This window comes from Stylophora pistillata, chromosome 11 (assembly GCF_964205215.1).
Source record: "Stylophora pistillata chromosome 11, jaStyPist1.2, whole genome shotgun sequence".
Taxonomy (NCBI): domain Eukaryota; kingdom Metazoa; phylum Cnidaria; class Anthozoa; order Scleractinia; family Pocilloporidae; genus Stylophora; species Stylophora pistillata.
In genome coordinates, this window is record NC_142529.1 from 1,000,031 (window position 1) to 1,027,500 (window position 27,470).

Here is a 27,470-nt window from a genome sequence, read left to right on the forward strand (position 1 = left end):
ACGAATCAAATAAATCTTAATTTCAGCTTAGAGCTCCACTTACAGGGTTCTTAAGGTGGTACGATACAAAAAAAAATGCAATTTTTGTTGAAAATGAGTCTATTTTTTTTCCATTCGATTTCACTTCTAAAGGCTTTTGTTTAATAGCCCCAAATGTCTTTTTGTGAATAATTTGTCAGGAAATAGTAATAAAATGCAATTTCTAAGGCACTGTTGTTCCGTTGCCATGGAAACGCATTTTTAAATGCGTCCTTTTAGGGCCTAAAAGTGCGATTTCCTCCCAGATCAAAGCAAGCTGATTGCGTCTTGAGTAAGCTATTGGGAGACTGGGGCCCAACAATGACTTTCAGCCTCGTTTTGATATATTTCGGTGAACAGCCGTTATTATCAATCATTCAGTTGTGAATTTTCGCAAGTGAGAGAGCTTCAATCATCAAAATGCCGAAATTTTCGTCTCAGAGACGCAAGAAGCGCAAATTTTATGGAAATCGCTTTTCAAATAGTCCAAGAATTAACGAAGAAGAGTCGATTGTTGTCGAAAGCGCTTCGAGTGGGATACGTGAATCCACAGACGGCATTTCACATGATCAGAGCGAAGCGAAGGAATCTTCGGCTTCGTATCGAAAGCTTCAATCAACTTCCCAAGAAGACAAACCCAAGCCTAAGCTGATCAAGGTTGATAAAGAGGAAACCAGTCCATCCATTACAGGGTTCAGGTTCTGTGATATGGAGGTGCTATGGTTGTGGCGAATGCGGCGATTTCAGTCTTTTGTTTATGGAAGATAATTTGAAACGGAAGAGATGTGCGTCAACTTTGCGTTTGCTGTGCGAGCAGTGTGGATGGAAACATTCATTTTGCACATCAAAAAAGCAAGGAAAAAGTTTTGAAGTAAATCGGCGAATCGTTTATGGTATGAGAACTCTTGGAAAGGGTTATGCTGGTGCAAGGAAATTCTGCACAATTATGAACATGCCTCCACCTCCAAATGAGAAAGCTTTCCTCAGCAACTCGCGCGTAATCGGCCGTCACATGAAAGCGATTGCAAAGGAAACAATGAAAAAGGCAGGAGAAGAAGTTTTATCTCTCAAGAAGGATGTAAATTCTTCTGAAGGTCTACCTGTGAACTGTGGTGTTTCTTGTGACGGAACATGGCAAAAGAGAGGCTACTCGTCACGCAATGGTTGTGTGACTGTCATATCTATGGACACAGGAAAGGTTCTTGATGTGGAGGCCCTAAGCCAAGGATGCAAACAGTGTGAGCGGCATGAACAAATGGACAAGAATTCTCTCGAATATCAGATGTGGAGAGCTGATCACACCACTTGCAAGTCAAATTTCCAGGGATCAGCACCTGCTATGGAACCAGAGGGTGCAGAGCGCATATTTCAAAGGTCTGTTGAGCTGCACAATCTCAGGTACACTGAATTTTATGGGGATGGGGACAGCAAGAGTTTTTCCAGGATAAAGAATATTTATCAAGATGCTGGAATTTTAGTGGAAAAGAAAGAATGCATTGGTCATGTGCAGAAGAGGGTTGGAACTGCACTTCGCAAATTAAAACGTGACAATCCAGGCCTTGGAGGCAGAGGGAAACTCACAGATAGTCTAATTGATAAACTGCAGAACTATTATGGCATTGCCATAAGGTGCAATGTTGGAAATTTGGCTGGAATGAAGAAAGCTATCCATGCTAGCCTCATGCATTGTGCCTCAAGTGAGGCACGCCCACTTCATGACCACTGCCCAACAGGTAGTGCAAGTTGGTGCAAGTATCAAAAGGACAAAGCCAACCATACGAATCTCTTTAAGCATGGACCTGGCCTTCCTTTACCTGTTATTGCCAAGCTAAAGCCTGAATATATTCGACTTAGTGAGAACAACTTATTGCAGAAGTGCTTACATGGCAAGACACAAAATCAAAATGAGTCTTTGAATGGCATGGTATGGCAAAGGATTCCAAAAGAAATTTATGTTGGAAGGGAGACATTAGAATTAGGACTTTATGATGCTGTTTCTTATTTTAATATTGGTTCAATGAGTATTATTAAGCTTTTCCAAGCCCTTGGTATTCCTTCTGGCAAATATACCGAGGAGGGTTGCAGACTCCAAGACCAGCTTAGAGTTAATATTGCGCAACATAAAAGCAAAGCTACTACCAAGAAGCGACGCAAAGTGATTAGGGGCCTTAAAAAACGAAAAGATGACCATAATAAGCAAACTGAAGGAGTCAGCTATGGCCCTGGTCAGTTTTGAACAATTCAATTCATGGAAACTGTGTTCAAGTCTTGAAAAAATCAGTTTAAAAACTTTAAACCAGTTTTCTCTCAATTTCGAATTTTATGAAACTACCGACACGCTAGCAAAGATAACTTTCCAGCGTTTTATTCAATTCTTCTCATTTTTGGAGTGAGAGATCTCAGTATATTTTTGCATGCAATGAACTAGAAACATACACTTAGGTGCATCTTTTGTTGTTAAATGACCAAAATGAGATTGCTCATCTTATCAATTCCTGAAAGTTGTTGTGTTTTCTTTAATATTTTCCATTCTATATGACTGAGAGGTGCTTCTGTAGTTCATTGCATGCAGGTGCATGTAAAGATCATTGTCTAAAAATTTTGTGAATTTTTAATCTAATGTTAAAGAGTTGACTGTTCTTGTTTGGTTGCCCACCGGGGGGCATCATTTGCTAATTCTCAGCAGCAATAATAAAATATCAAGTCAAAAACTGCAAAAATACAGTTGTCTCCATGTGTCAATTTAGGTGATATAGATAACTTTTTGTAAAAAAACATGAAAAAATGTTGATTTTTTGAGGGTTGTACCACCTTAAGGGTTTTCATGGATTTTAGTGACATGCATCAGGAAGGTGTCGAAATTAGGCAGTGCGGATTCAGCCCAACAGGGGCTGACCCCCCCTTCCTGTATCTCCTCTGGAGCTCGAACTATATCTTTTAAAATCCTCTCCTTTGCTTTCAGTGAGGTCCAAAGTGCGTCTGGAATTTCGATCTGTCATTAGTTTCATCTCCTTTGCGCAATCACGATGGAAGCATTGACATTGAAGCGCTCCGCTTTTAATTACCATATGTTTCTTTGTGATTAGCTTTAAATGATGTCAAATCAACAATGTTTTCTTTGCATCTTTGGTTTCAAGGTCAGCTAAATTGACAATGGTGGCTGGACGCCAGACAACAATAGAAGCGGATAGATTAAATGCTAGAAGTAAATTGCAAAATAACCTTTGGAACTGAAAACATTTTTTTATCTTTGTCCTCTTTGTGCTCCCAATAAAACAGGTGTTTTAGTGAAACCATTCAATTCATTTTCGCCGGATTTGCTGACCAGTTCTAAATATATTAACGCTAGGTTAAGGTTGTGTTATTAAAAGATTCTCTAACAGTTATGTCAGAGCGGGATAGGTTAAAATTTCAATCCATTGTAGGCTGAGGCTTGACTATGAAAGACGACCTGTTCACCTTAGAAACGTGGAGGAATCTCAGCGCAAACAATAACAAAGTACTTGAATGCATGTGGTAAATTAGTGGAACCGATGATCTTCCTGAAATGTGGGAAGAAAACAAGCAAGGTCGCGATCTTTCATTTCCTTAGCGACCGATGCGTTTCTTCCACAGGTCTTGCAATAGTGGGAGGAAAGTGGACTTGCGAGGAACAGTTAAGCTCATTCGAGAAAATAAAGGTAACATTAAGCTTGACTAATTTTCTCTTTGCAGAACAAAGTCCTTTAAATTTAAGCCACAAAGAATTTAGAGGTGATAGTTCACGTGAACAGCTAATATAGATAATAGATCGATTAAGGTTGTCAATCGAGTACCCGCACTTCAACTGTTTTGACCTTGCTTATCATGAAGCGGTTTAACTAGTTTTAACCCTCGCATATGGCTCGTTAAAGACAGCTTGTCAATGGGCCTCAACTCACTGGAGAAGGGTGAGGGAATGTGGTCTCTTCTTCTGTTCATTTAAGTATCTGTAGCTCCAAGGAATACACGTTTTATGAGGCAAAAACGGATCTAGTTTTTCATACGCTTTTCCAAACAATTACAGCTTTAAGGTTTGTGCACTTCGGTTCGTGCAGCTCCTGTAAACAGGGTAAACTAGTAGATTAGTATGGTAATCTGTAGTAGATTGCGTATTTTGAATTTAAAAGTCTTCACTGAGTCAGGCGGTAAAACTCATAAAGAGGTTAGAAGTTATCCCCTCCCCTCTTTTTAACCCCATCAAATTCAAATTTACTTATTTGGCAAATTTACACCTTTGTGCTGATCAGGATGTAATTATACTGGGAGTCTATTAGGAAAAAAAAAAAAAAAAAAAAAAAAAACCTTGGAATTGGCCTCAACCCCACTGGTAGCATAGTAAAGAGTGTTTGAGGCTGAGTGCGTCTCCATTCTGAAGTCTGATTGGTTACACTATTTGAAGTCTGATTGGTTACACTATTTGAAGAGGGGTTGCATCTGCTCAAGGAGCGTGTGACATTAATTCATAACTTGTTTTTCACTCATTTCATTTAATAAAAATTGTCATGTGCAGAGCCTCCTTGGAAAATTGGTAAGTTTGTTCGTCGAAGCTGTAGTGTTTAATAGTTTTATAAATTAATGGCTGAGAAAGTCTACAAGTTATCTTAAGTCTACTCGATTTTCAAGTGAGCAGACGCAAACTCGGTCATAAAGAAGCTTACTTAGGTTAAAGTGAAAATGGAAATAATTCCCGGTACTTATCAAATCTTTCACTACATATCATGAAAGTCCATCACTTGTATAAATTTGGATTGTTTTTGAAACGACTGAGAGCTTTGAGAGCTAACAATTTTGCTAATCACCTCTCCAAGCCTTCCTTTGAACAGAAATAAATTTTGACAGCAATTTTTTATCGTAAACAGAAGAGATAAGAAGATGAGTTAATTAATCATCGGTTTTTTGTTTCTGTAGGTGAAAATACCTTGAATCGATTCGGGACTAAGCTAGAGGGAACGTGATAAAGGAAACGTGTTAGTTTCCACGGGTTGTTCGGCAAAATAGAGATCCTTACTTTGGTGTCTGGGATCTGGGACTATAGGAATCTATAAGACTTAAAATTGGCAATCTACCAGGGTACGGTCTATTTTGATTACATACTTTCTATAAAATCAGACCGCACCATTTCAAAATAGCTCAGTCTGTGTCAGAAGGTGATTTGGCAAAGTAATGTTTATCTTTTTTGGTCCAACTAATTCCAACCATTGTTTAAGAACTTGTTTAGAGGCAGACGTACAGCAAAGCCAAATTGGAGCTTGGAGTGTTGGTTTTTTGCGGAGACTAGAAGCGGAAAACCTGGATGAAAACCCCTCGCAGGACGGAAGAGAAACAACAACTGAGGTTCAAGCTTAAATTTACCATTTTGTTTTCTAAGGGTTTAAATTTCTTGCGCTTGTCACGGAAGTAGTTAACTTCGAATTATCCCTTAAAACAATCAGTTTATCCCGCGATTGAGCAGAAAAAGCGAAAATGACGAGAAAAGCCAACATGTCTGGAAACATTATATACATATACATATATATATAAATGTATACTACAGACAGATATATAGATATGTAACACACACGTAATTCTCACAACTGCGGACATCTGTAGAATCATTGAAATGTTTGGCAGCGACGAAAGAGAACTCATATTGAATCCTCTAAAGATGTTTCATCAGGGGCCCTATGAAATTTAAAATTTTAAAAGTAGAAGCAAGTAGAGTCATATCTTATTCTGTATACAAATGGTTTACTATCATTTACCAAGTAAGGAAAAGACAACATGCCCGGGCTATGATGAGGAAAGCAGAATGATAATATGAGATCATGGATTGTGAGGTCATTGGTGAAAATGGAATTAGGCAAAATGCACAGACTGTGGGATTAGCCAAAGTTGGGCCAAAAAATGTCGCGGTTTTGTCTGAAACATACCTCAATCAATAAAAGATGATGAAAATAGAAGTTTCTGGCAGCCATTCAAAGCATTTTTTTCTCTTGCCATGCAGTGATATCTATAGCAAACATAAACATGCTAACTTGTTTTCAATGCCAAAACCTTCTTAAAAAGGATATCAAACATATCATTTTCTATCAGATTTTGTGTTATTGGAAAGTAAGAAAATTATGCCGTTCATTCTCTTACCTTTTTCAAAATAACTACTCGCCCCTTCCATTCAGTCGCCATGGAAACAAATGATATTGTGAAAGGTTGTCACCTTGGTTCTTTCAAATCACTCTTAAAAAAAATGATTCTAAAATTCAACATTGAAAAAGGAGTAGTAATCTACACGAGTCTAGCGAGCGTGCAACTTGACTTTTCGACTCGATCATCATCGGACGTACTTTTCCTCTTTTGTAGTTACCCAGTATTGCCGTATTGTTACTGCTTCTACTCCATGACGTTAAACGCTTTCACTTCGTCATACATTTCTTAACATTAATTATCAAATGACCCGAGCAGCATTCCGAGCGTGATCCATTGAAAACCATAGTGAAAGCTGACTAGCGCAAAACCGGAAGCGTTGTTGTGAGCCGTGGTCCGGAAAAAGTCCTCCTGTCTTTTGCATTTTCCGAGAATTGAAATTGTGGATTTCAGCTTAAAATGAAACGAATGAGAAGTGTGTCACGTTTCTCGGTAAATTATGAATTTCTTGTTCTAATTGAAGAAAAAAAATGAAAAGTTTTTTGTTGTAGAATCTTTTCGGTAGTTGTCCAGTGCGCGCCATTCACTAGCATGCAAGTTCGTCCTCGTTAGGTTGAAATAAAATATTCGAAAATTTCAACAATGGTCATATGATAAAATGCTGCGCTTGCCAAATATTTTCCCGTTGGGCTCTTCCGCTCTGTCAATGAATACATTATTGGTAGAATCTTGTGGTTAATCAATCAGCCCAGCGCTCTTAGGGTTGATTAGTTTTCTTTCTTCTCGTTCAACTTAAAACATATCAGAATTGTTAGGGGAAATTTCTTTCACTGTTTACAAGAGGCTTTTGAAATTTAGAAATTATGTCTGAAGGGCACAGTTTCAAAAGCTTAAGTCCTAACGTTAAAACTTACTGAGGCATTTGCAATTCGCCTCTTTGCAACATCAATACAATGTCAAGCAGAAACGTAATGAATATAAGGGAAAATATCAACAAGGGGATTATCATTAAATTTAACACTGAATTCTCAGAACCGAATTTATCAAAAAATGGTTAGCAGGCAGTAAGGAGAATTACTTTTAAAATATCGAGAATGATGAGGGGTAATCTCGTCCATTCTAAGTCATCGATCCTTGCTCATAATTGGTTTATCATATTTTTACTTCCTCTTTTTTTCTTTCTAGCTGAGAATTATTTTGATGAAATTATATGCGACTCCAGATTACCAATTAACATATCTTATCGTAGGGTGTTCTTTTTTTTCTTCCTGCGTTTTTTCGAATTGTTTTGTTTTTGCCAGTTTTCGTCGTAGACAATATAAACAACAGGCTGAAGTCATGCTTCTTACAGCTAGAAAATTCCTGATCCGATTATCCTCAAAATAACCGTGCTTCTGGATTAAACTGAAGCACACAAAATTCGACACATTGATCATTGAACGTCGAAGGAAAAATTCTCTATTTAAGGCAATGCGCTGGGTCATAAATCAATGTTGCGCTCGGTTTTCTCATCCCGTTAACAATCGTGTTCCCCGCCCCCACCCCCCCCCCCTCATGTGTAAGGAAACTACGCACAACAAACGCAACATCTACATCTATAGTTAACTTCACTTTACCGTCCTCCTTCTTTCCAGCCTGGTCCCTAGAATCTTCAGCAGTTATTAAAAACCTCGACGAACTCATATAAACAGATTTGAATTAAAATTCGTCGTCTGAAAGATTTGGGCACGTTTTTTATATTCTCAATGATGACATCTTGAACTTCTGGCTGATTAATTAGGAAATATTATGAATTGAGATTTATTCCTATGAAGCTGTTGCCGGATCCAGTGGGGCTGGAAGCGTTTATTTCAACAGCGTTCCTAAACTGGAAAAAATGAAGTCCAACTCTTACATAAGTTGAAAAATAACCCAGCATCGGGCGGTACAAAGATGCCGCGAAAAAGGAATCATCATATTATTGAACACTCGTACAATAGGAAAATGCAAATGCTCTGGCAAGAAGAGAGGATGGTAGTTGAATCAAGGGACGATCACGAAGATAAGACCTCATATCAAACTGAATGATTTTAAAATATGTGATTGTGGGTATTTAGCTTCGAATTTTCCTCTGAAAGCTTTTTACATGTAAATGCATATTTTACCTTCCGGTTTCTAACGATAAACACTAACGTTTAAGTTTGCGCAAGTATTCTAAGAAAGTACTTCCAGCTGGGTCCCACGTCAATTTTGACATATAAAGCATATATTTCCTTCAAAAGGAAGTGTTATTTAAAGCTCGAAGTTTCTAAAATTATGTACAAGGATTGATGAATCAGGGAAACGCACTTTTTATCCAAAACATACATTGTGCATTCAGTCAGCGTGTTCGTGTGGTGGATTCGACGTTCTAGAATTTATGTATGTATCACAAATTCTTGAACTTTCTCTTGTGGTTAATCGAGCAGAACAATACATTTCACGCCTTCTCAGTCACATTGGGTTTTTCTCGTTGCCTACGTGAGTTCTAAAATTTGTCGAGGAAACAATCACAGCTGGGTTACATTACTCATGTCACTAGCAATCACGAGATGTTTTCCGAGAGTGTTTTCCTTGTTTCCAAGGATTTAGTTTTCGTTGGTACAAAATTAGAAGGGTTCAAGAATAGCTCTAGCTGCCAAACAAATGAAAGCACTGTATTTTTATAACTTAGAAAAAGAAGAATCGTGCCATTTTCGCACTTCCTTTTGTCTGTGTAAACCAAACGCAAACTTAAATTAGTCAAAACACTTGTTGGCACATTATTAAATTTCCGTATGTCGAGGTGCTACTGCGGTTAATGGACATGTTGATATGATTCGCGTGATGATAATCATGTAGAAACATCAGTTGAGCAGTCACGTCCTGTACCTGATACCTCCCTTAATGTATCTTCGTGTAATAGCATTAGGTCATTTAGTCAAGAAAAATTTCCTGTATGGTACTGTGCGGCTCTACTGGGAAGGTGCGGTTTTAATTTGGGATATCATGGTCTATTTTAGAAAGGCAGACGGATGAACCAACGCCCTTGCGCTTGCGAAACAAGTTTGCATTCGAACGTGATCGGATAAAATAATTGAGCTGCACCCGTTTTTTTTCTACGATCACCCTCTGTACTAAAACTTTGCCATAGTATCATCCTTCAAGTGTAGTCAAGGCATCAAAGGTGGGTAATCCGTGTTTAATTTCTCATGCCAACGCTTTACTAATTCTTTTCCAACTGACTTATAATTTTCGTTTCCGAGCAATCTAGTTTGTTTTTTTGTTTGAGCTTATAAACAGTTTTTAAAGGGAACGTTGGACTGCCTTCTAAGTTCCATTTCCTAGAAAACTAGTTTGTTTGTTTGAATTTTAGACATTGTACAGGGAATGTTGGACTTCATGTTATAAAATGGGATTTTTTTCAACAGACAAGGCATATTTCATTCGCATGAAATTACATATGCAGAAAGAGCTGCGAGAGCAAATTGGTGCAAATAGGCTAAAAAGGATCATAAATTAGGATTTTTTAATCTGGACAGCAAATTTAACTATCGAGGGGGCAATTCAACAAAATGGCTTCATTGCATTATGAATTCAGAATCTCCTATAATTAACCTTACTACAAACCATTTGATAAAGTGACATTGCAGGGAGCTACCTTTAATTAGTCAGCTTATTTGGAAAGCCTAAGGCTTACCAAAGCTTACCAAAGCGTACCAAAGCGTACCAAAGCTTACCAAAGCTTATGAGAAAGTGAAATATCAATGTTTTAGAGGTGTGTTTCAAGGGATTTTTAGGGTGTAGAGTCCAGCAATTCGAAGCATAAACTAGAAGCACAGCTGCGTGAACTCGGGCTTTCAATATCGAACATCCGGATTTATTTTTAGGGTACTGCCATATTGTCATTGTTATTGTCGTCACGTAATTTCGTTATTGCCGGTCACGCAGTCTACTTGTGTTTACTTTTGTCTGCTGGAGTGTAATGAATGTTGTTACGCTTGGACGAATACGCTCATATTAAAAGCAAATTGTTTCGGTTTTCTGCCCTTTCTTCCAAGACGTTTCAGAGTAGCTTCTGGTATTCTTCTGGGTTCTCGATCACTTCTAAATACACGGTTGTGTTTACGTGTAAACATAATAAGAGATAGCTCGTTTGATATAGTAGGTTTCGCTTGATATTTCTCGATAGAAGTTTCACTCGTAAAGGATCACTCGTGAATTGATCTCTCGTAAAGTTCGCGGACCGACCCGTTCCCAAAACGCTCTTCAGCTTTTAGTATGGGTCTACCGCGAACGGTGTGTGACTTTGTATGTATATTGAGCGTAATAACCATCGAATTTCTTTCGCGACACCAAGCAAGGCAGCCATAGCTTTAAACCATGCGCTCCAGGGTTCATTCTACGCATGCGCATACACTTCACGCATGCACTGTAGGGGAACTGCGTTTTGTGACTGAACGCAGAAAAAAAAAAAAAAAAAGCCGAATTGATGCCTCGGGCGTTTCCTTCGGAAAGCCTGAGTAACAAGTGTTCACATGATGGACTAATGGGAAAAGAACGATACCCTGTCGTGAATAAGAGCGGCTGGACGTGGTTTTTAAAAGTAAGCTAGGTGTACTCTGCAGGGATAAACAACACACAGTAAGTTCAGCTTTGAAAAATACAATAAATCTTACTCCGATCTGCTTGCACTTTCAACGTGACCGAGGGTTAATGTGCTTCCTGTTTGTCAATTGTAGCTTACATAAGATTGGTTAGTACCGGTCATGTACCAAAAATGAAACATACTTCTGTTTTGTCTCTGATCTATTTTAAACTCGTCATGTTTTCGCTCCTATTCTTTTGGTATTGTGAGCAGATGAAAGATATTGATCATGAAAAACTGTAAGTTCAAGTTCAGTATAATAATTTTGAGGCTATGTAAATCTAACCTGTTGAACGTCTGCAATTTTTCCGTAGGAATAAAAATGTTTTGTTTAGTCGTGGTTGTTGTGGAATTCTTGCTCTTCACCAAGCTCAAGGCATCACCGACAGAGATTTGTGACGCAATAGTCTCCAATACTTGTTTACAACAGTGCAGAAATAGGTCCCCATGTAGGTGCGGCTTCACATCCGGGGATTCATGCCACGACACGTGCAACCAGACCTGCCACGACTCCAGCTGCAAGACCATGACGTGTTCATCCAGGACTTGTTTCCAGCAATGCCATAACTGTCACATGGAGTGTACAAGTGACGTGGAATTTTGCAGCCAGCGGTGTCTATCTGGAGCATGTTCATTTGCGTGTAAAGCCAAAGGTTGTGTTCAAGAATGTAAAGGAGAGGAATGTGATCATGAACACGTGACCCCAATATGTCAAAGCATTATTCCACGTTTTTACCTTTCAGTGTTAGCGGGTCTTTTCGCGGCAACTACTATTTTGTCTTTCTGGGCGCTGATGTTGTCGTTTAGAGAAATGAAATTTTGTGATAAGCGGGAAACGTATTTCAGAGTTAAAAGCAACAGCAGCAGTCTTGACAGTCTGTATTCAATCGATTCAAAAGATTCAAAAGATCCGTGAAGAAAACCTAATCATAATCATAACTTGGAGATTCAGGGTGAAAGACTGGGGCGGTGGATTCCATTAAACCAGCGTGACATTTTGGTATGTAACGGAATCGAACTGCCAGATGCGACTAATAGTGAACCACAGTAAGCTGCGTGACCAGCAGTGGTTGCGTGAGAATTTATAGTAGGTGCACCGTTATTGTGATTGAGAACTCTTGCGTGACTGGCTATATCATTCAGAATACACGTCAATGGCCATCACTGAGCAGTGACACAGACAGTTAGGCCACATAAGGCAGTCTTATGAAACATTCTTCAGTAAGGAGCTCATAAAAATGTTATCGTGAATTCTTGTTACCCGTAAGCTAATTTAAAAAACCAATTCATGGTTGATTCGTTAAGGGAGTAACGTAGTAGTCCTCTGACTCAGATGGTGTGTTCCGGATTGCCTCGGCGAATTACACATCCTATTCTGACTTGACAGTAGTACATCCAGAGAAACCATTTTCAATAAAAGAAGGCGATTTTCTCTTCATTTGACTTATGGTCTGCTTCAGCCGTGAATTTTATCACGACACCTCTCGACAGGACGTGACATGATGTTTACCAAATTTTGTACTCATGTATGTCGCCCCAAGGTGGAATTAATTCCCGGATGAGCCAATTACAGGAAGTGTTTTTCATTCAAAAAAAAGGATTGCAGAAACAGACAGACACAGCAGGAATTTCCCCCTAATACGGTCATCTTTTTGCTTGTTTACCCCACGTTGCACTCCCTTTAATTTAGACCTCGATCACTTTTCATCCTTCCCCTTGAGTGCGCCCCTTTAAGCTTTTTATTTTTTTTTTGCTTTGTCTGTCTTTAAACTTTCTTTGTTTTGCGATGTATACATATTCTTACGATGCCCAATTTTTGCAATATCATTTTTCCTTTTCTGTCCAGGGAACGTTTTATAAGTCAGATAAGTGATTATCTCCCTGATACAGTCTGATAGCTCTCGGTAATGCCCGTATATGGTCTTGACCTACGATAAGACAGACTGTCTGAGTCCAGCTTTTACATACTTAATTCCTTCTGTTAGTACGCAGGCAGGCTAACGCCATACAAAGGAAAAAATATATTGCAATATTCAACACGCCAACCCCAAATCGTAGCACCTCTATACGAACATGACTTGACGAACGCTTGCTCAGTCGAGTCGTGCCAAGATATGACCGAATAAACAATGTACTTCGCAGCTGTCGCTAATTCTATTCACAGCTTGACTCAGTGATCGTTGTGTAAATGATATTTTTATATTGAAAAATATTATTTACACAATGATTTTAAGTCCAGGTGCGAATAGAATCACGTAGATACACTTATATAACTCCACTCACTGTTCCTAAGTAGATTAATTTTTACTCTCCGTTAGCTGTATAAACATCAAAGTTAAATTTTCTACAAAGGCGCAAACAATATTTCTCAACAGCAGTCCCACTGGTCATGTTAAGTATCTCTGCTCTAGCCACAAGTCTCGCCTAAACCGGCAAAATACTCAATCCTTGCGAACTCTAACTGTGAAACAGTTCTTTCAAGGGATCTACGTGGTATTTAGGAGTTCTTCCACATTGCAAACAAGGTAAGTTCTTTAACACATGAATTCTTGTCGAAGTGAACTTGTTTAGCATGATATTAACGAACTAACTAGGTTCAAATGAATAAAGGCTGATAGTTTCTAAAGAAACTGTTTGGGGCTGCGTCGGTGGGGGTAACGAAATAAATGGAATATATCAACAAAATTGAAATTGTAAATTGGCCACCGTTACGATTATAAAAGCTGACGTTTCGAGCGTTAGCCCATCGTCGGAACTAGGTTCAACCCAGACTAAGGCCTCACAGCAAAGTTTATGCGTGAAAGCTCTCACTAAGCTAAATCTTCGCGTGGGCAACGATCTCAAGGGCGTTGAGGGGGAGTTGGCTAAATAATACAATTTACTTCTTCTTTTTTTTTTTCAATACTATTTGTGGATGACAAGTGCTCTCAACAAATCACACTTCACTATAAAGGCATTTTTTAAGGCCTTGTGTATCCAAGGTCAAATCTCGCATTATACCGCGCGGCGACGAAAAAAACTCTTAGACTAAAAGTACCTACCCTCTTCCAGTTTTCTTAATTAAAGCTGAGTGCACGGAAAAAGAAGCAAATGCAGACATAACAAGGAATTAAATAAAAGTATTTTCGTGTCAAAGCGGACAAAATTGAGCAAAATCGCCAGATCTTCGTCAGAAAGAGGTTGTTTACAACTTGTTACAAGGTGTGGCTTAGATATCAATTCTCCCAAGTAATTGACTCACATTTGATTTAGTCGTAATCGTAAGAATGAAGCAATGCATCAGAAAACAACTCCCTAGTTTAAAAGTGAAACTGGGGTATAAACACGCTGAGTTTTACACTTTTTGGATTATGTGTTTGTGGATCGTAAAATTTATCATAAACTGAAAGATTGACCTCAGACCAGAAATGTCTAGAGAATCTTTAATCGAATCAAAAAGGGAGGAAGATTAATTGCTAGGGAAATGAATGAACAAATCTTTCATGTAGCCCCTTCACTTTGACTTCTAAGCGCAAATTGTAATTGTAGCAGGTTACAGATTGAATTTTTCAAGAGATAAATTCAAATAAATTAAGTTATAAAATTTAAAGTTTGTGTCAGTGTATGTGTTTGCAAACTGAATACGATTTACTTGGATTATTTTGACAGACTAACCCTAATGATTGAGAGGTTCGGTCACTAGTAAGATAAATTAACGTAGATCTGAGCACATTGGGTTTTTCACCTCAAGAACTACGGTAAAAAATGGGGCATTCAAAGGGATAATTTTCGTGAAGAGGATAATGTGGAGCTTTAAGCTTCAATCCCAGTAGGGGTGTGATCAAATAATTGAGTTCTAGCGAGTGTCAAGAGCTGGATTTTCGGAATCACGGTTTCCGGTCACGCATTACTTATTATCGTCCACTTGGTTCGTAAATAAGAGTCCCGGGTCAATAACAAGAGGTTATCAGCCCACGAGCTGATAAGGTATCAGTTACAATATGCTTTCTGGTTATTTCCAAATTAAGCGTTATTTCAAAGAAGGTGTTATGCCGGAGTAGTCAATGGAAAGTGAGTAAGAAGCTGAAAGAGAGATTAGTATTTAGCAGATTTGGAACCTGGTTCAAAACTATTTTTGATCCATGGATCAAATTTACAAATCCTTCGCAATTCAGTGAGTGACTCTGGTCAGAAAATCCTTGTTACGGCTAAAAAATGATTAAAAACAGGTCAAACAGGTTTTCGTTCGGTAGTTCCCCTCGTTGACAATTACGATTGCAGAGGCAACATTTTCTCCTGACATCTGCTGGCCCTTTTAACGAACAACAAACACAGCGAATATATAGGTTAGAGACATGACGGTTTGTGTTATAAAAGATATAATACGATCCTAGTTTGTGTCTTAAGAGAGGTCCAAACTATGGCTCAAAAGTAACCCATTCATTTCAGCATTGCATGCATGCAGCTTTGGGAAGCCGCTGGTAACAAATACACATTGTAGGAGGCTACAACAATTTTCAATCCTCCAATCGACCTTACGATAAAAAATAAAATCTCTCAGGAGTCAACAAAGACAAATTTTTCATTTCAGCGCACAGATGGCTGAAAACAGATGGCAGGAGGTGCAATTCTTGCCGTTTTCCGTCGACTTCATTTTAACCTCTCTTGAGAAATTAGGATTATTTGTCCATTGAACTCGCTAACGGCCCACTTTCTATCTGGGAAACGTCTGTCAATGAGTAGCAATGATTAGCAATGATTTATCAATTATGAGTCTTAGGCAGCCTCAACTTGAGGGTAACTCGTCATTATTGCTCTTTTTGAGCTTAGGAATCTCTTCATTAGTACCTTTTTAAGGTGACTCAGTGAAGGCATTGCCTTCTCTGAGGTAGACAACAGATTTTCATTAGGTGGTGCACACTGAATTTGAATTAGTGTAGCGCATAATTTCCGAGCAAATGGTAAGTAGCATAAGCTGTCTGTATAGAAAATGGAATCGCGAGGATGAACGGGCGAGTTGCAATACAAACACACCGAAAACTACAGGCTTGTGTTACATAAACTTGATTCCGTGTAAATGACTAGAGGATTAATTTAGTTTTACATTGGTAAACGATAATACAGAATGTGCTATTGCGTGCATGTTCGCTTTAACCACACAGATTAAAGCAGAAAACTTGCCTGGGCGGTTTATAGTAATCTTTTAAGGCAAAGTCCTTTGTTTTTCGCTTCATAACATCAAGGCAATATAACGGAGCATAAAACGTGCTGTTTTTATCGACGATAAGCTAAGGGTTGGTTTGATTACGCGTCAAATTGAAGCATTTCTCTAACTCACAGGTGTACGGAAGTAACATGAGTTTCTGCATCACCTGGTAAGGTCAGGTAATATAGCCTCAGACATGCAAGCTCGTTCCCAACTGACTCATACCCAGACTACCACAGGTTGATTAGCTGAAGCGAGATATCTTTTTTGCCTCTTAAAATTCTGCTCTAAAAAGGGCATGATCCTATGAATCCCACGAGACCCATACAAGTCAATCAAATTCACATTCCATCATATTTTATTAGAAAACCCTTAGGCGTGCCTTGCTTAAATGAACCGTAAATCAAGGTATAAAATATCCCAAGAAATTAACATTTTATAGCTTGTCCATACCATGGTTTAAAATTGTAAATCATGATGGGAACCAGTTGTTGTTTGTACAGGCTAAGGGGGCCGGAAATGGCGTAGCCAAGGGGAGAAGTAACGAATTTTCTGTCTCTCTGCATCTGACTCAACAAATGAAAAAAGTTGTTAACTTAAATGAAATAAAATCGCTCACAAAGGTAGAGAGATAAAGTGACGAGTGACATTTTAACTTTTCTCTTGTCCTCAGCATTTTAATAGTAAAACAAACACACAAGAACAAAGACATAATTAAGAGACATTTGATCTGTTTGATCTTCGCCCAAACTTGTCTGTATATGACAAGAAACTATAAATAGAAGTGAAAATTAAACTCCAAATTATAAAGAAAAGTGTATTTTCAAACTTTTCTTTTGGACGTGATGTAAAATTCATCACAATTTTGTTGCAATATTCGGTTAATAGCTTCCCTGTCTTCTTGGAAAATCGTTTTCCATCTTAGATACTATCAGACAATAAGTTGACGACGTCGTGAAGGGGTTTTCCCATAAATAGGCTTGAGTCATCACTTTTACTTTCCTTGTCTGACTAAATTAAAAGCATTACGACGCAAGTTTTGATCACAAGAAAACAGCCTGACAAACTTTAAACAACACGCTACGACGCCGTGTGGAAATTTCATTCCGAATTAATCAGCAGTTGTTTATTCGAACTCTTCTAAGAGGTTGGTATTCAAAATCGTTCTTTAGTAAGTTTATTAACTTCAGAGCTTATACCCCTGCAATTTAATGTCAGAAAAACGCAAATGTTATCACAAGGGGTGACTTGTCTAACTTTGGATGGCAATCTGTCCTTTTTTGCAGTAAATTACTTAAATCCGTCCAAGTTAATATTTATTTCGTGGCCCTTTTTAATCTTATGAAAAAATGAGAACACACGCTAAGTGCTGTTGGCCATTTTGTACCTTATTTTCCGCGTTCATCTCTAATTCGAAAGAGCGAAAGAGAATGATCAAGCATAAATCACAGAACTGATAAATCCTTCTTCCAAAGAACAGTTTCAACAAGAGGGCAAGATGAAGCGAGTTCTTTCTTGTATCCTAACTCAGTGGGTAATATGACCTTTTTTCCCTCTTGGAATTGCACGGCTTGTTCTGAAATTGCGCCAGCCTTTCAGCATGAAATAAATCCTAAATTGATTGGACTGAGCTTTTTCGATCAAAATGGATACGAGACTCGTTCGCATCAAAAAGCATTGTCAACAAAATTCTGAACTTACTCAGCAAAAAATTATCTTGACCTTCGAGATAAGGCATTAATAACTCACATTTTTTGTACTAACCAGACAAGACACTACTTGAATATTCCGGGCACGATACATGGAAGTGCGCCAAGAACTCTCTGAGGGTCAAACAATTTGTTCAACTCACGTAACGGACAAGTTGTTCTCAAAATTCAAGGTGCAGTTTGTAATCAACAGTGATTTATGGCAAAGATTTCTAATCCTTAGGATATGTGGCGTCGCCCTGATTAAATAAATTAAAGAAAGATGTTTTTTATTCCATCTTGTCATGAGCACAGGATTAGGGATAAATACATAGTCCCCACGAGGAAACGAAGCCCATATAGGCCCAGTTGGTCGAGTACCGGTTAGCATTAATCCAGTGGTAAATTTTAATCCAGGTCTCTTTATTCCTCTGGTAAAAAGCCTTTTCGGAAAATTTCTCTGTTCTTTTTAGAAAAAACAATCATTAAATTCTAGACAAAATAATTTAATCGAATTTTTCTTTTAGCTCTTTCAGATATGAAATCAAATTTCACACTAACCCTGGGTTAACCTTAGCCCAGCTTTGAACAACCCGGCCCCACCTTCGATTTCCGTGCTAAAGTTAGATAAAACGTGAATTGCTATATTTTGTTCAACCCAATTTTCTTTACCCCCTTCTTTTTACTTCGAACTCTTTATATCAGGAAATAGTTCAATTTTCATGAATACCCGTTCCTTGTCTGATTTCCCTCACGACAACTCGGAACGCGAAACTTAATTGGTTCAGTGATTATCGCGCTGATTAAACCGTTTGAAATGTTCAATCATCAGGGTTTGAAATGGCTTTCCATTGCTAATCAATTCATTAACTTTTTTACTTGACAGTCTTCGAGATGTTTTTCTGTATTTTGATCGCGGTTACAATTTTTGTGGCGAAAGAATCAATGGCGATTTCAACTGAAAGATGCCAGATGGTAATCTCAGGAACTTGTATCCAACATTGCCTCAACCAGTCATGTGACTGTGGCGTAACAGACAGTAACCATGGCTACAATGAATGTTACCAAGCCTCCGCGGGTTATGAGTGCAGAGAAATCAAGTGTTCAACTGAGACATGCTATCAGAAGTGTCACAATTGCCACATGGAGTGTACAAGCGATGTCAGTTTCTGTAAACAGCGGTGTTTGTCAGGAGCATGCTCATTTACGTGTAACGCTCAACATTGTGAACAGGAATGTGTTGGAGAGAACTGTCAGAATACCACCTTTGACAACTGTCAACTGATCTTGCCGCTAAATTACTTGGTGCTATTGGCGGGAATTTTGTTCGTGATAAGTATGTTAGCGTGTGTGCTGCTTGTCATGTCTTTTAAAAAGAAGGACTGCATCCCTGATCGCTTCCCAAAGCCACCACCCTACTCAAAGATTTAGACTAAGGAATTTGATCAACGTATTTCCTTAATTACGTTAAGGCTGCTTGCCAACTGGTTTATGTTCACGGAGGAAACGTATCAACTACCTCCAAGGTATATTTGACAAATTATTGTGCTGTAGGTAGCATAATTTAAACAAAAGAAAAACAAAATGAGGACTAAACGCTCTGTTCAAAGTACAATATGTACAGAAGAAAAACAAAATAGGCTGCTTACCATCTTTAAAGCAAAATATAGACACACGATAAGTAAACTGAAGACTCCACAGCTTGCTTGTACTGAGTCGTGAACAAGTTGTCAAAACTAGATAATCAGTAGTACTTGTCTTATTTATTATAATTATAGCGACCCACATTTAATGAAGTTGCGGATAATAAAGATAAGCAATCATTCAGTTGAAGGAGTGTGTGTTCGTTTTAGTAATTCTTACTGAAAACCCTCCTCGCCAATATACATGTATTGCTATTTGGTAATCGCAATAGCTCTGTTAAACATGTAGCGGGTCACTCTGACCCAGGCCTCTTACTGAGGCTTGAGGGGCTCTTCCTTGTGTCATTTATCGACTGTATTTCTCAGCTTTGATCAAATACTGGTATGATAATTTGATGCCTCGGGTGATTAAGTATTCCTTTCACCTGGTGGGTTGAAAAATATTAAAAATTCTGGAATGGAAGTTAGGCCTGTCGAAAATTATTCTTCACTCAAAGAGTACACCTTTAAAATTTGTTGCTGAGTTAAAATCTTGTTCACATGTGGTTCTACAACTTAGACTTTTCGGGTTTTGGCTGAATTTCTCTCAGTTTCATAGCCAGGCCCATATTTCCCTTGATCTTGATCTTGCCTTGGAAAAAAGCCTAAATAACAAACAGGGAAGCTGTTTAGTTTCAAAGTTTGGAAAATCATCTGGTTCATGTTGAACTAATGTGCAATACCATCATTCGTTGCTCTTATTGTATGTTAAAGCAAAACATTGATAAACGTCAACTCACCGATTGTGGATTCATTTTACCAGTCATTATCTTAACGAAGTCTACGTCATTCACAGTTATTGTACAATCAGCCTTATCTGTGAAAGTGTTAAAAAAGGGACTGTCAACACTTTATGTTTTCTCTTTTGGGATGTTGTCAAACAACCCAATCCTATTAAAGAGGATAAATTTCTAAAGAAACTGTACTGGTAAGTTGGAAGAGGTATTACGAGATAATTTGGTTTTAGGGGAGCAAGGATGGCGCCGTGGTGAGAGCACTCGCCTCCCACCACTGTGGCTCAGGTGGATTGAGTTTGTTGTTGGTTCTCGTCCTTGCACCAAGGGTTTTTCTCCGGGTCCTCCAGTTTTCTTCCCTCGACAAAAACCAACATTCCAAATTCCAATTCGATCTGGAAACAGTGAACAAGAAGAGCCACCCAGTGGAATGTCCATTGCTAAATTATTTATTACGTATTATTTATTTATTTTATCAACTGAGTTGTTAATGTCAACTGGCCGGCCACCGGAAAGAGTTCCTAAAGCTGACGTTTCTAGTGTTAGTCCTTCGTCAGAGCGAGTAATCTGATTGGCTATTCGCAAATTCACTACTGATTGATATCAGATCCTTAAGAGGTGATGTGCAACCCCTCTGTATCATGACAAAAAAAAAACAGGAAAATGGATCTATCAACAATTCCTAATGAGAAGCGTGAGAAGTGATTTTGATGAACTCATTGCCTTAATTAGACGCGTCAATCTTCTACAGCTCTCAGGCTGTATGGTATCAAAGTTTTTCCAATTGAGTTGTGAACGAAAGCTATCAATTGTCTCTATACTCGAGTTGAGAAATAAATGGAGTACAGGTTACTAAAACTAGCTTACAAATCTCCCTGGCAAAAAGCACACTCATAATTATATAATTCAGTCAAGGTTTCTAACAGTAAAAAAACATGTCTAATTTTGTGACTTAGTTTAAATTATTTTACAGCATTCAAGGATCACTTTAAATTTAATAAATATCCTGGAGAGCCTACATGTACCTGAGCCTCTATATTTTAAAGCCCCATCTCCATGTTTAGCATCAACAATCCACCAGGTTTCTTTTCCATCCAAATTTTTGATGTTGAATCTGTAAACTCCTTTAATTTTCTTTACAAGTCGAGAGCCTTCCTGAGTGAATTAGAAAATAATTTTATAAATATCCCGCTTATGGATTAGTTAAAAAACAATTAAAAAAATTATTAATGTGACTGTGGAGGGTAAACTTATGAATCATTGTGCTTGTTACACAATACTTGAGAGAGATTGCGTGACAAAGTCTAAAGGTCCTGTGTGACAAGAAAAACGGGCTGCACAGGTGACTAAAAATTAAATTGACTTTCACTCACCCCCTTCATCCTCTTTTCCATTTCTTCAAATATCGCCGCTGCTTTGAAATCTCCTTTCTCGACTGCTGAGGTATAGGAAGGTACTGGATGATACCTGGTTTTAAGAACACAATTTTTAGTTCTGTGGTTTCCAGTCACTAGTAAAAAATTGTAATTCCTGTTGAAATCTCACCTCCTTTGGTTAGGAAATCCTAGTTGATACAGAGCCACTACTACAGCGCCACCCAATCCAAGGTTATGCTGAAGAGCCACCTTAGCTCCTGTTACCTGCCTCTTACCACACTCACCCCGCAGCTGACGGCAAAGCTCTGTACACTGTGCTAAACCTACAATAACAACATACATCCAGTAAAATTTGTAAAAATAGACTCAAACCTCAGGCAACATTTACTTGTGTCTTTTATTACTGGTACCTGTAGCCCCCAGAGGGTGACCTTTAGAAATGAGTCCTCCGCTTGGATTTACCACCCATTTACCTCCATAAGTATTGTCTCCTCTGTCTACTAATTCCCCTCCTTTGCCTAGGAGAAAAAAATTAATTGCAGATTTTTTATCCCATCGACACCTTTCTCCTGTTCTGAAAAAATACATTGTAACACAATCACAATCACACATAAGAAATCAATGTCGATTTAAACCATTTACTCTGCAATTGAAATTAGTACTTTTCACTTATAGTTATAATTTAATAATTATATAACTATCTTCCACAGTCAGGGTTTGAAATTAACTTTTCTATGCGAGTACCAGGTGGCAAATACTGAGGCTAAAACCCATCTTACCTTCAGAGCAGAGACCCAGTCCTTCATAAGTAAGGAGCTCATTGGTGGAGAAACAATCATGAAGCTCCACAACTTGGACATCCTTGGGTGACATGCCTATCATGAATAAAAGCACACACAACCCACAATTCCTCTATTCACTCCGACGAAGGGCTAACGCTCGAAACGTCAGCTTTTGTAATCATTACGGTGGCTAATTTACCATTTCAACTTTGTTGATAAAAATTATATCCAAATTATTTCGTTACTCCCACCGACGCAGCCCCAAACAGTTTCTTTCGAAACTATCAGCCTTTTATCATGAATAACAACAGCAGACGGAAAAATTGGGTAAATTGCTCCAGACCTGAAAGTAAGCCAAAAAAATACTCTTCCAAGAAGTTATAGATCCCTAAACACCATTTCAGATAACCTTTCAAATGAAACAAGTGTAAAATACAAATAGTGGACCATACATGTGTCACATACCTGTCTTCTGAAACAATTTCTTGGCAGCTGTCTTAGTCATATCATAACCAACCTGAAAGAAACCATGCTGAAGTAATTAGCAGTTCAAATGATCAAAAAATCAATTCTCCTAACAAACAGAAATTGATACACCTTTTGGCTGGCTATTCTGCAAACAATCTGGTGCAACACATAAAGTATAATTATATATAGTGTCCTTAATTCCAACTTTTTCTTTCCTTTCATATTAACCCCTTAACTCCAGAGATGATTAACATGTAGCTTCTCCCAGCAAAGTGGTAATGAGAATACTCAGAGATATCAGGCGAAAGTTGTTATCACTAAATTCTTGAAACTAATTAACAGGGAAATGTGTGGCAGCTTATGTTGCTTGTATTCAATCTGTCTTACTTTATGGATGCCAGGTCTACCATTATAGTCTCCTCAATTATTTGAGTTTAAGTTTAGAGTGTGTCCAAAAGAGAGCCTTGTAAATTATATACGGTTATGATAATCATTATAGAGAAGTGCTTCAGATGGCAGAGCTGAAAACCCTAAGGGATTGGAGAGAAGACCTTTGCTTAAAATTCTTTAACAATATCATCTCCAATCCCCTGGATTGTTTATAACACTTACTGCCTTTCGATAACTGAGATCAACTTATGGAGTTACGACGACGCAGACCATTTAGAGTTTCCATTAAAACAAATCGGTTCAGAGATACTTTCATTCCAGCAAAAGCAAGACATTTCAACTAACATTTATTATAATAATTGTATACTTAAATTAGTTCCCTTTTAGGTTTGATTTTATTGTATAGTTCTATTACATAATTTGTACACCCTTGCAATTCAGCTTCCAGCTGCTATTAAGGTATTCTTAATAAACATCTATCTATCTATCTAGGGAACACTGACAATCAGATCTTGGGAGTTCCAGGGTTAAACATGCATTTACCAAATACAACACATCTATGTTACTGAGAGTAACATTGAAAATTTTAACACCTATATATCCACATCAATAAAAAAATATGGATAAACAAAAAAAGACAGAGATTGTCTGAGTCTTTGTTCTTTCCTCTACTTTTTCAAAAATAAAAGCTGAAAATTTTAAGAGCTTGTCATCAAGATTTTTATTCTGTTTACATGATGTAGATATGATGAAAATAATTTCAATTACCACTTTAATTGAACTGTTTTCCTTAAAAGTGCTCACAAGGTCTGTTGCCATTTCCATTCCTAGAATCTCAACAGCTTTACTCTCAAGCCCATGCTTCTTTACGAACTCTTCACTGGCCAAGACAGCTGCTGCACTGCCATCTGATGTAGGACTAAAAAAAAAAAAAAAAAAAAAAAAAAGTCTTTTTATAGGATTACACAATTACTGGTAAACCAGTAGTTTCCATTGTGGTCCTTGCAAACAAATGAAACAAATGGTCTAAATTGAACATAACATCATTAAGAACATCATTAAGAACCCCAACCAGCTGGAGGCAAACAGTTGGCTATTTACAAGCGTGGCCAAGGATCTGAACTCGAGGCTACCGTGAAACAAATCCAGTGGTCAGGGTGGGACTCGAACCCGGGAGCGGCGGATTACGAGTCCAACACTCTAACCACTCAGCCACACTGCCTCTGAAAAAGTGAATGCTTAAAAAGTGAATGCTTATATCAATCAGTGCAACAATACTACATGTATCAGATCAGATCCACAGCTTATTCATAGCTTTCTTGTTTTCAATTATATATGTTATTCATATAACATATATTTTTTACAATTTTAAATTGAGTTTAGGAGCGTGCTGTTGTTACAGAAGTCCCTCCCTCAATTTTAACACCTAACTTTTATGTTCATTTTACACGCTCATTCCCACCCTTGCATACGCTTTGTTCCTTTTTTTTTACCCACTGATCACGAGATTACTCATCGGTGGAGTGGGAACCCATTTTCATGGGATCCCATACATCAACACCAAGGGAAGCCACAAAGGTTGCTAGTGAAACTGCTGATTAATATATTTAACACTATACAAACCATAACTTGATGGTTTACCAGCACTGAAGTTTTGTCAAAGGGTCAAACACCATGGGAGAGCTCTTTATCTCTTCCAAAGTGTACTTTTTCCTGAACTGAGATAAGCTGAAATATGCAGAGCAGAGAAATGTTATTGTTTAGAACTATTACTGTAACAGTAACCTCATTGATAATATACAGTGATCATATTGTGGAAGATGCAGTGGTTAGTGCGCTGGAGTCCGAGTTTGGTCATTGTAATGTGTTCTTGGTCAAAACACTTTACTTTCACAGTGCCACTCACAACCCAGGAGCAAAAATGGGTAACAGCAAATTGACAGGGTAGGCTGATGAAATGCTGTGGTGGGGGGGAAGGAGGAGGCAGGATACTCCATGTATTCCCTAACACTTCGAGGATACGTTCTGGTCTGATGAGCCACTTAGCTCAAGTACAGAATTTACTCTTTAACTCCACAAGTGACCAAAACAGAATTTCTCCCTGCTGTATCAATACAATATCAAGCAAACAAGTAACGAGAATTAAAAATATATCAATTTGGGGATTTTTGATTTAATTGGTTGATACTAAATTCTCCAAACTAACATCCTATGAATTGTATAGCAGACAGTAAGGAGAATTATGAATGAGATCTTGGGAGTAAAAGGAATTAACAAGTTTCCTAGCTTACACTCAAAATTATGGAGTTAATTTGATTTCTATCGGTAACAATATAATGAAATTTATCCAACACACAAGATGTACTGTAAAATAAAAATAACAATTTATACTCACGGATTATCAACAGAGTGAAGATGGTTCTTGTATGCAATTTTGGCGAAATGGTCCTTTGTGGTTCCTGTTTGAAGTTGAATAATCCTTTAACTGCTATACTCTTAAACACGAAGGTGCACTATATAAGGAAGTCTTCCCTGGGAAGACCTAGGCTCATTTGTCACTCACCGTTGACGTGTGCAGATCAAATTTAATGCTGGTAGATGAACAAAAGGAGCTAATGAGATATCTATTGTTTACTTCCACCAGCATGGTGGCAATGAGGTAACGTGCGAACCACCTACTTCAATCTCAAATTTACTGCCACAAATAAAGACAGTTTCCATTGGAGAAAGGAAATAATTCTTGTATTGTGATGAAGACACAAAACAATTTTGAGGAATGCGCCCACTGCTCACTGCTTTGAAGTAGCTGTAGCTCAAGCTGACTTGACTCTAAGAGTTCTACATCACATGACGGTTGATTGACAAAATAATTTAATGGTCAAGTGGGACCTAAGGCTCCTTTCATAGTGCGCCTTCGTGTTTAATCGATTTTGGCCCTTACTAGGGCTTACAAAAACAATTAAAAGCTGGATTTTTCCCTTCAAAGGTTGGCACTGCATTTAAATTTTAATAAGTACTATACCTTTTGAGTTATCTTTGCTGGTACAGACTTGCTTTCATTAGTAGTGATTTAACCCTTTAACCCCTTTTGAGTGGTTGGCATCTAAATTCTCCTCACACTGTATCACTACTGAATCAAACTTTAAGGTCATGAGAATAAAGGACAAAGAATCCGCCTCCACTGATAAAACTTTTTTTTTTTTTTTCAGCTTAATGCCAACAGACAGGGACTCCAAAACAGCTTACGTCAATTACTGTGGGCCTGGAACAGTAAACAGGCCAGATCACATCACAGTAATCTTGTGAGTGGGTTCTTTAACATCGATATCCCCTGCCTAATCAAATTAACTAATTCATAGATGCAGGAGACAGGACCTATGGTTTATTCGTCCTTATCCAAGAAGACTAGAATGTCTGTATTCACTTCATGATATTATAGAAAGGTAGCACATTCTCCTCAGTTATTTTAAGATCTTGAGTGTTGGTCTGGTCAGAGCTCGAACCGTCGACCTCCCACACAACTGAGTCCGGCACTCTAACCAATTGAGCTAACTGGGAGGTGCCATAGGAAATGTTGGAGAATATCCATACTGATATTTGGGTGTTAAGGGTTAAATAATTTATGTAACACTTAAGGCAGAGAATTCTTTTCAGAGTCTAGCAGTATACCTTGTAAACACCTGAGTGTTAAAAATTAATCGAGTAACAAAAACTCACCATATTTTTCCATATGTTCTTTACCAGCATTTCCAAACAATTGAGGAGTTATAGGAGCAGCAGCCAAGCCATGTTTATTGATCACAACTTCCAAATGTTTATCCATAGGTGGAGTGCGATCTTTGAACTACCAAATATGTTACAAGAAAATGGGTCATGTGCAATACATGTTGATTTCAACAAAGGGATGAATGAAGGCTTCTCATTTCATCAGTAGATTTCTACAAGGTTTAAAGTAAGAAATTCACAAAATAATGCAATTTCTAAGGAAGCAAGCAATCTCTCCATTATTTATACCTTCTAATGAACTCTTAAACCATTAATTGCGAATCAAAAAACTACATCAGGCCACATGACAAGGAAGAAAATGACACAAAGCTTAGTGTGGGTTGAACTTCAAAAGGGAAATCACCACTAGGTTATTAAGGGGGCCATCATACTGAGGTACAAGGACAAATTTTCAAGAAAAACTAATCCCCAGCAGGTGCTAAACTCACTGTTAAAAGCAATATGCATTTCAGCGTTCACATACATTTGCTCCAAGAGATCCTTTTTGCATCTTCTCAAACCCCAAAGCTAAAACACAGTCTGATGAGCCTGAAATGATTTGAATGGCATAATTAGAGTTCACCGAAACCACTTAT

General features: G+C 38.1%; 4 protein-coding genes and 1 pseudogene across 7 annotated transcripts in view; 4 read left to right on the top strand and 1 right to left on the bottom strand.

Annotated features, from left to right (window-relative positions):
• Nucleotides 1-336: 336 nt before the first annotated feature.
• On the top strand, nucleotides 337-5,374 carry LOC148719596 (uncharacterized; annotated as a pseudogene). Its single transcript, XR_015992924.1, has 2 exons — nucleotides 337-3,698; nucleotides 5,247-5,374. The product of XR_015992924.1 is annotated as an uncharacterized LOC148719596 (transcript).
• A 5,745-nt stretch (nucleotides 5,375-11,119) lies between these two features.
• LOC148719597 (uncharacterized) lies at nucleotides 11,120-12,242 on the top strand. The gene has a single exon (XM_088737518.1). It carries the CDS (start codon nucleotides 11,127-11,129, stop codon nucleotides 11,718-11,720), a length of 594 nt encoding a protein of 197 aa, XP_088593644.1. The 5' UTR covers nucleotides 11,120-11,126; the 3' UTR covers nucleotides 11,721-12,242.
• Nucleotides 12,243-13,119: 877 nt separating this feature from the next.
• On the top strand, nucleotides 13,120-19,510 carry LOC111323855 (uncharacterized). 3 transcript variants are annotated; one of them, XM_088737514.1, is made up of 3 exons: nucleotides 16,982-17,136; nucleotides 17,757-17,871; nucleotides 18,564-19,510. In XM_088737514.1, exon 3 carries the CDS (start codon nucleotides 18,572-18,574, stop codon nucleotides 19,106-19,108), a length of 537 nt encoding a protein of 178 aa, XP_088593640.1. In that variant the 5' UTR covers nucleotides 16,982-17,136; nucleotides 17,757-17,871; nucleotides 18,564-18,571; the 3' UTR covers nucleotides 19,109-19,510. The 3 variants fall into 3 exon arrangements, with proteins under 3 accessions (XP_088593641.1, XP_022783033.2, XP_088593640.1); XM_088737515.1 differs by lacking the exons at nucleotides 16,982-17,136; nucleotides 17,757-17,871 and adding an exon at nucleotides 13,120-13,329; XM_022927298.2 differs by lacking the exon at nucleotides 17,757-17,871 and having other exon boundaries at nucleotides 16,977-17,136.
• The window catches only part of LOC111323854 (sterol carrier protein 2), a 12,822-nt gene continuing 4,614 nt past the window's right edge, over nucleotides 19,263-27,470 (bottom strand). The window contains exons 6-18 of the mRNA XM_022927297.2: nucleotides 27,359-27,423; nucleotides 26,827-26,953; nucleotides 25,505-25,568; nucleotides 24,751-24,837; nucleotides 23,878-24,028; nucleotides 22,717-22,768; nucleotides 22,249-22,344; nucleotides 21,880-21,987; nucleotides 21,639-21,792; nucleotides 21,467-21,560; nucleotides 21,119-21,248; nucleotides 20,100-20,176; nucleotides 19,263-19,964 (exon numbers count right to left, since the gene is read on the bottom strand). Coding sequence (XP_022783032.2) covers nucleotides 19,869-19,964; nucleotides 20,100-20,176; nucleotides 21,119-21,248; nucleotides 21,467-21,560; nucleotides 21,639-21,792; nucleotides 21,880-21,987; nucleotides 22,249-22,344; nucleotides 22,717-22,768; nucleotides 23,878-24,028; nucleotides 24,751-24,837; nucleotides 25,505-25,568; nucleotides 26,827-26,953; nucleotides 27,359-27,423 — 1,301 coding nt within the window. The 3' untranslated portion in view covers nucleotides 19,263-19,868. The remainder of the gene's footprint in view (nucleotides 19,965-20,099; nucleotides 20,177-21,118; nucleotides 21,249-21,466; nucleotides 21,561-21,638; nucleotides 21,793-21,879; nucleotides 21,988-22,248; nucleotides 22,345-22,716; nucleotides 22,769-23,877; nucleotides 24,029-24,750; nucleotides 24,838-25,504; nucleotides 25,569-26,826; nucleotides 26,954-27,358; nucleotides 27,424-27,470) is intronic.
• On the top strand, nucleotides 24,015-26,828 carry LOC148719598 (uncharacterized). The gene is made up of 2 exons (XM_088737517.1): nucleotides 24,015-25,053; nucleotides 26,319-26,828. Exons 1-2 carry the CDS (start codon nucleotides 24,845-24,847, stop codon nucleotides 26,413-26,415), a joined length of 306 nt encoding a protein of 101 aa, XP_088593643.1. The 5' UTR covers nucleotides 24,015-24,844; the 3' UTR covers nucleotides 26,416-26,828.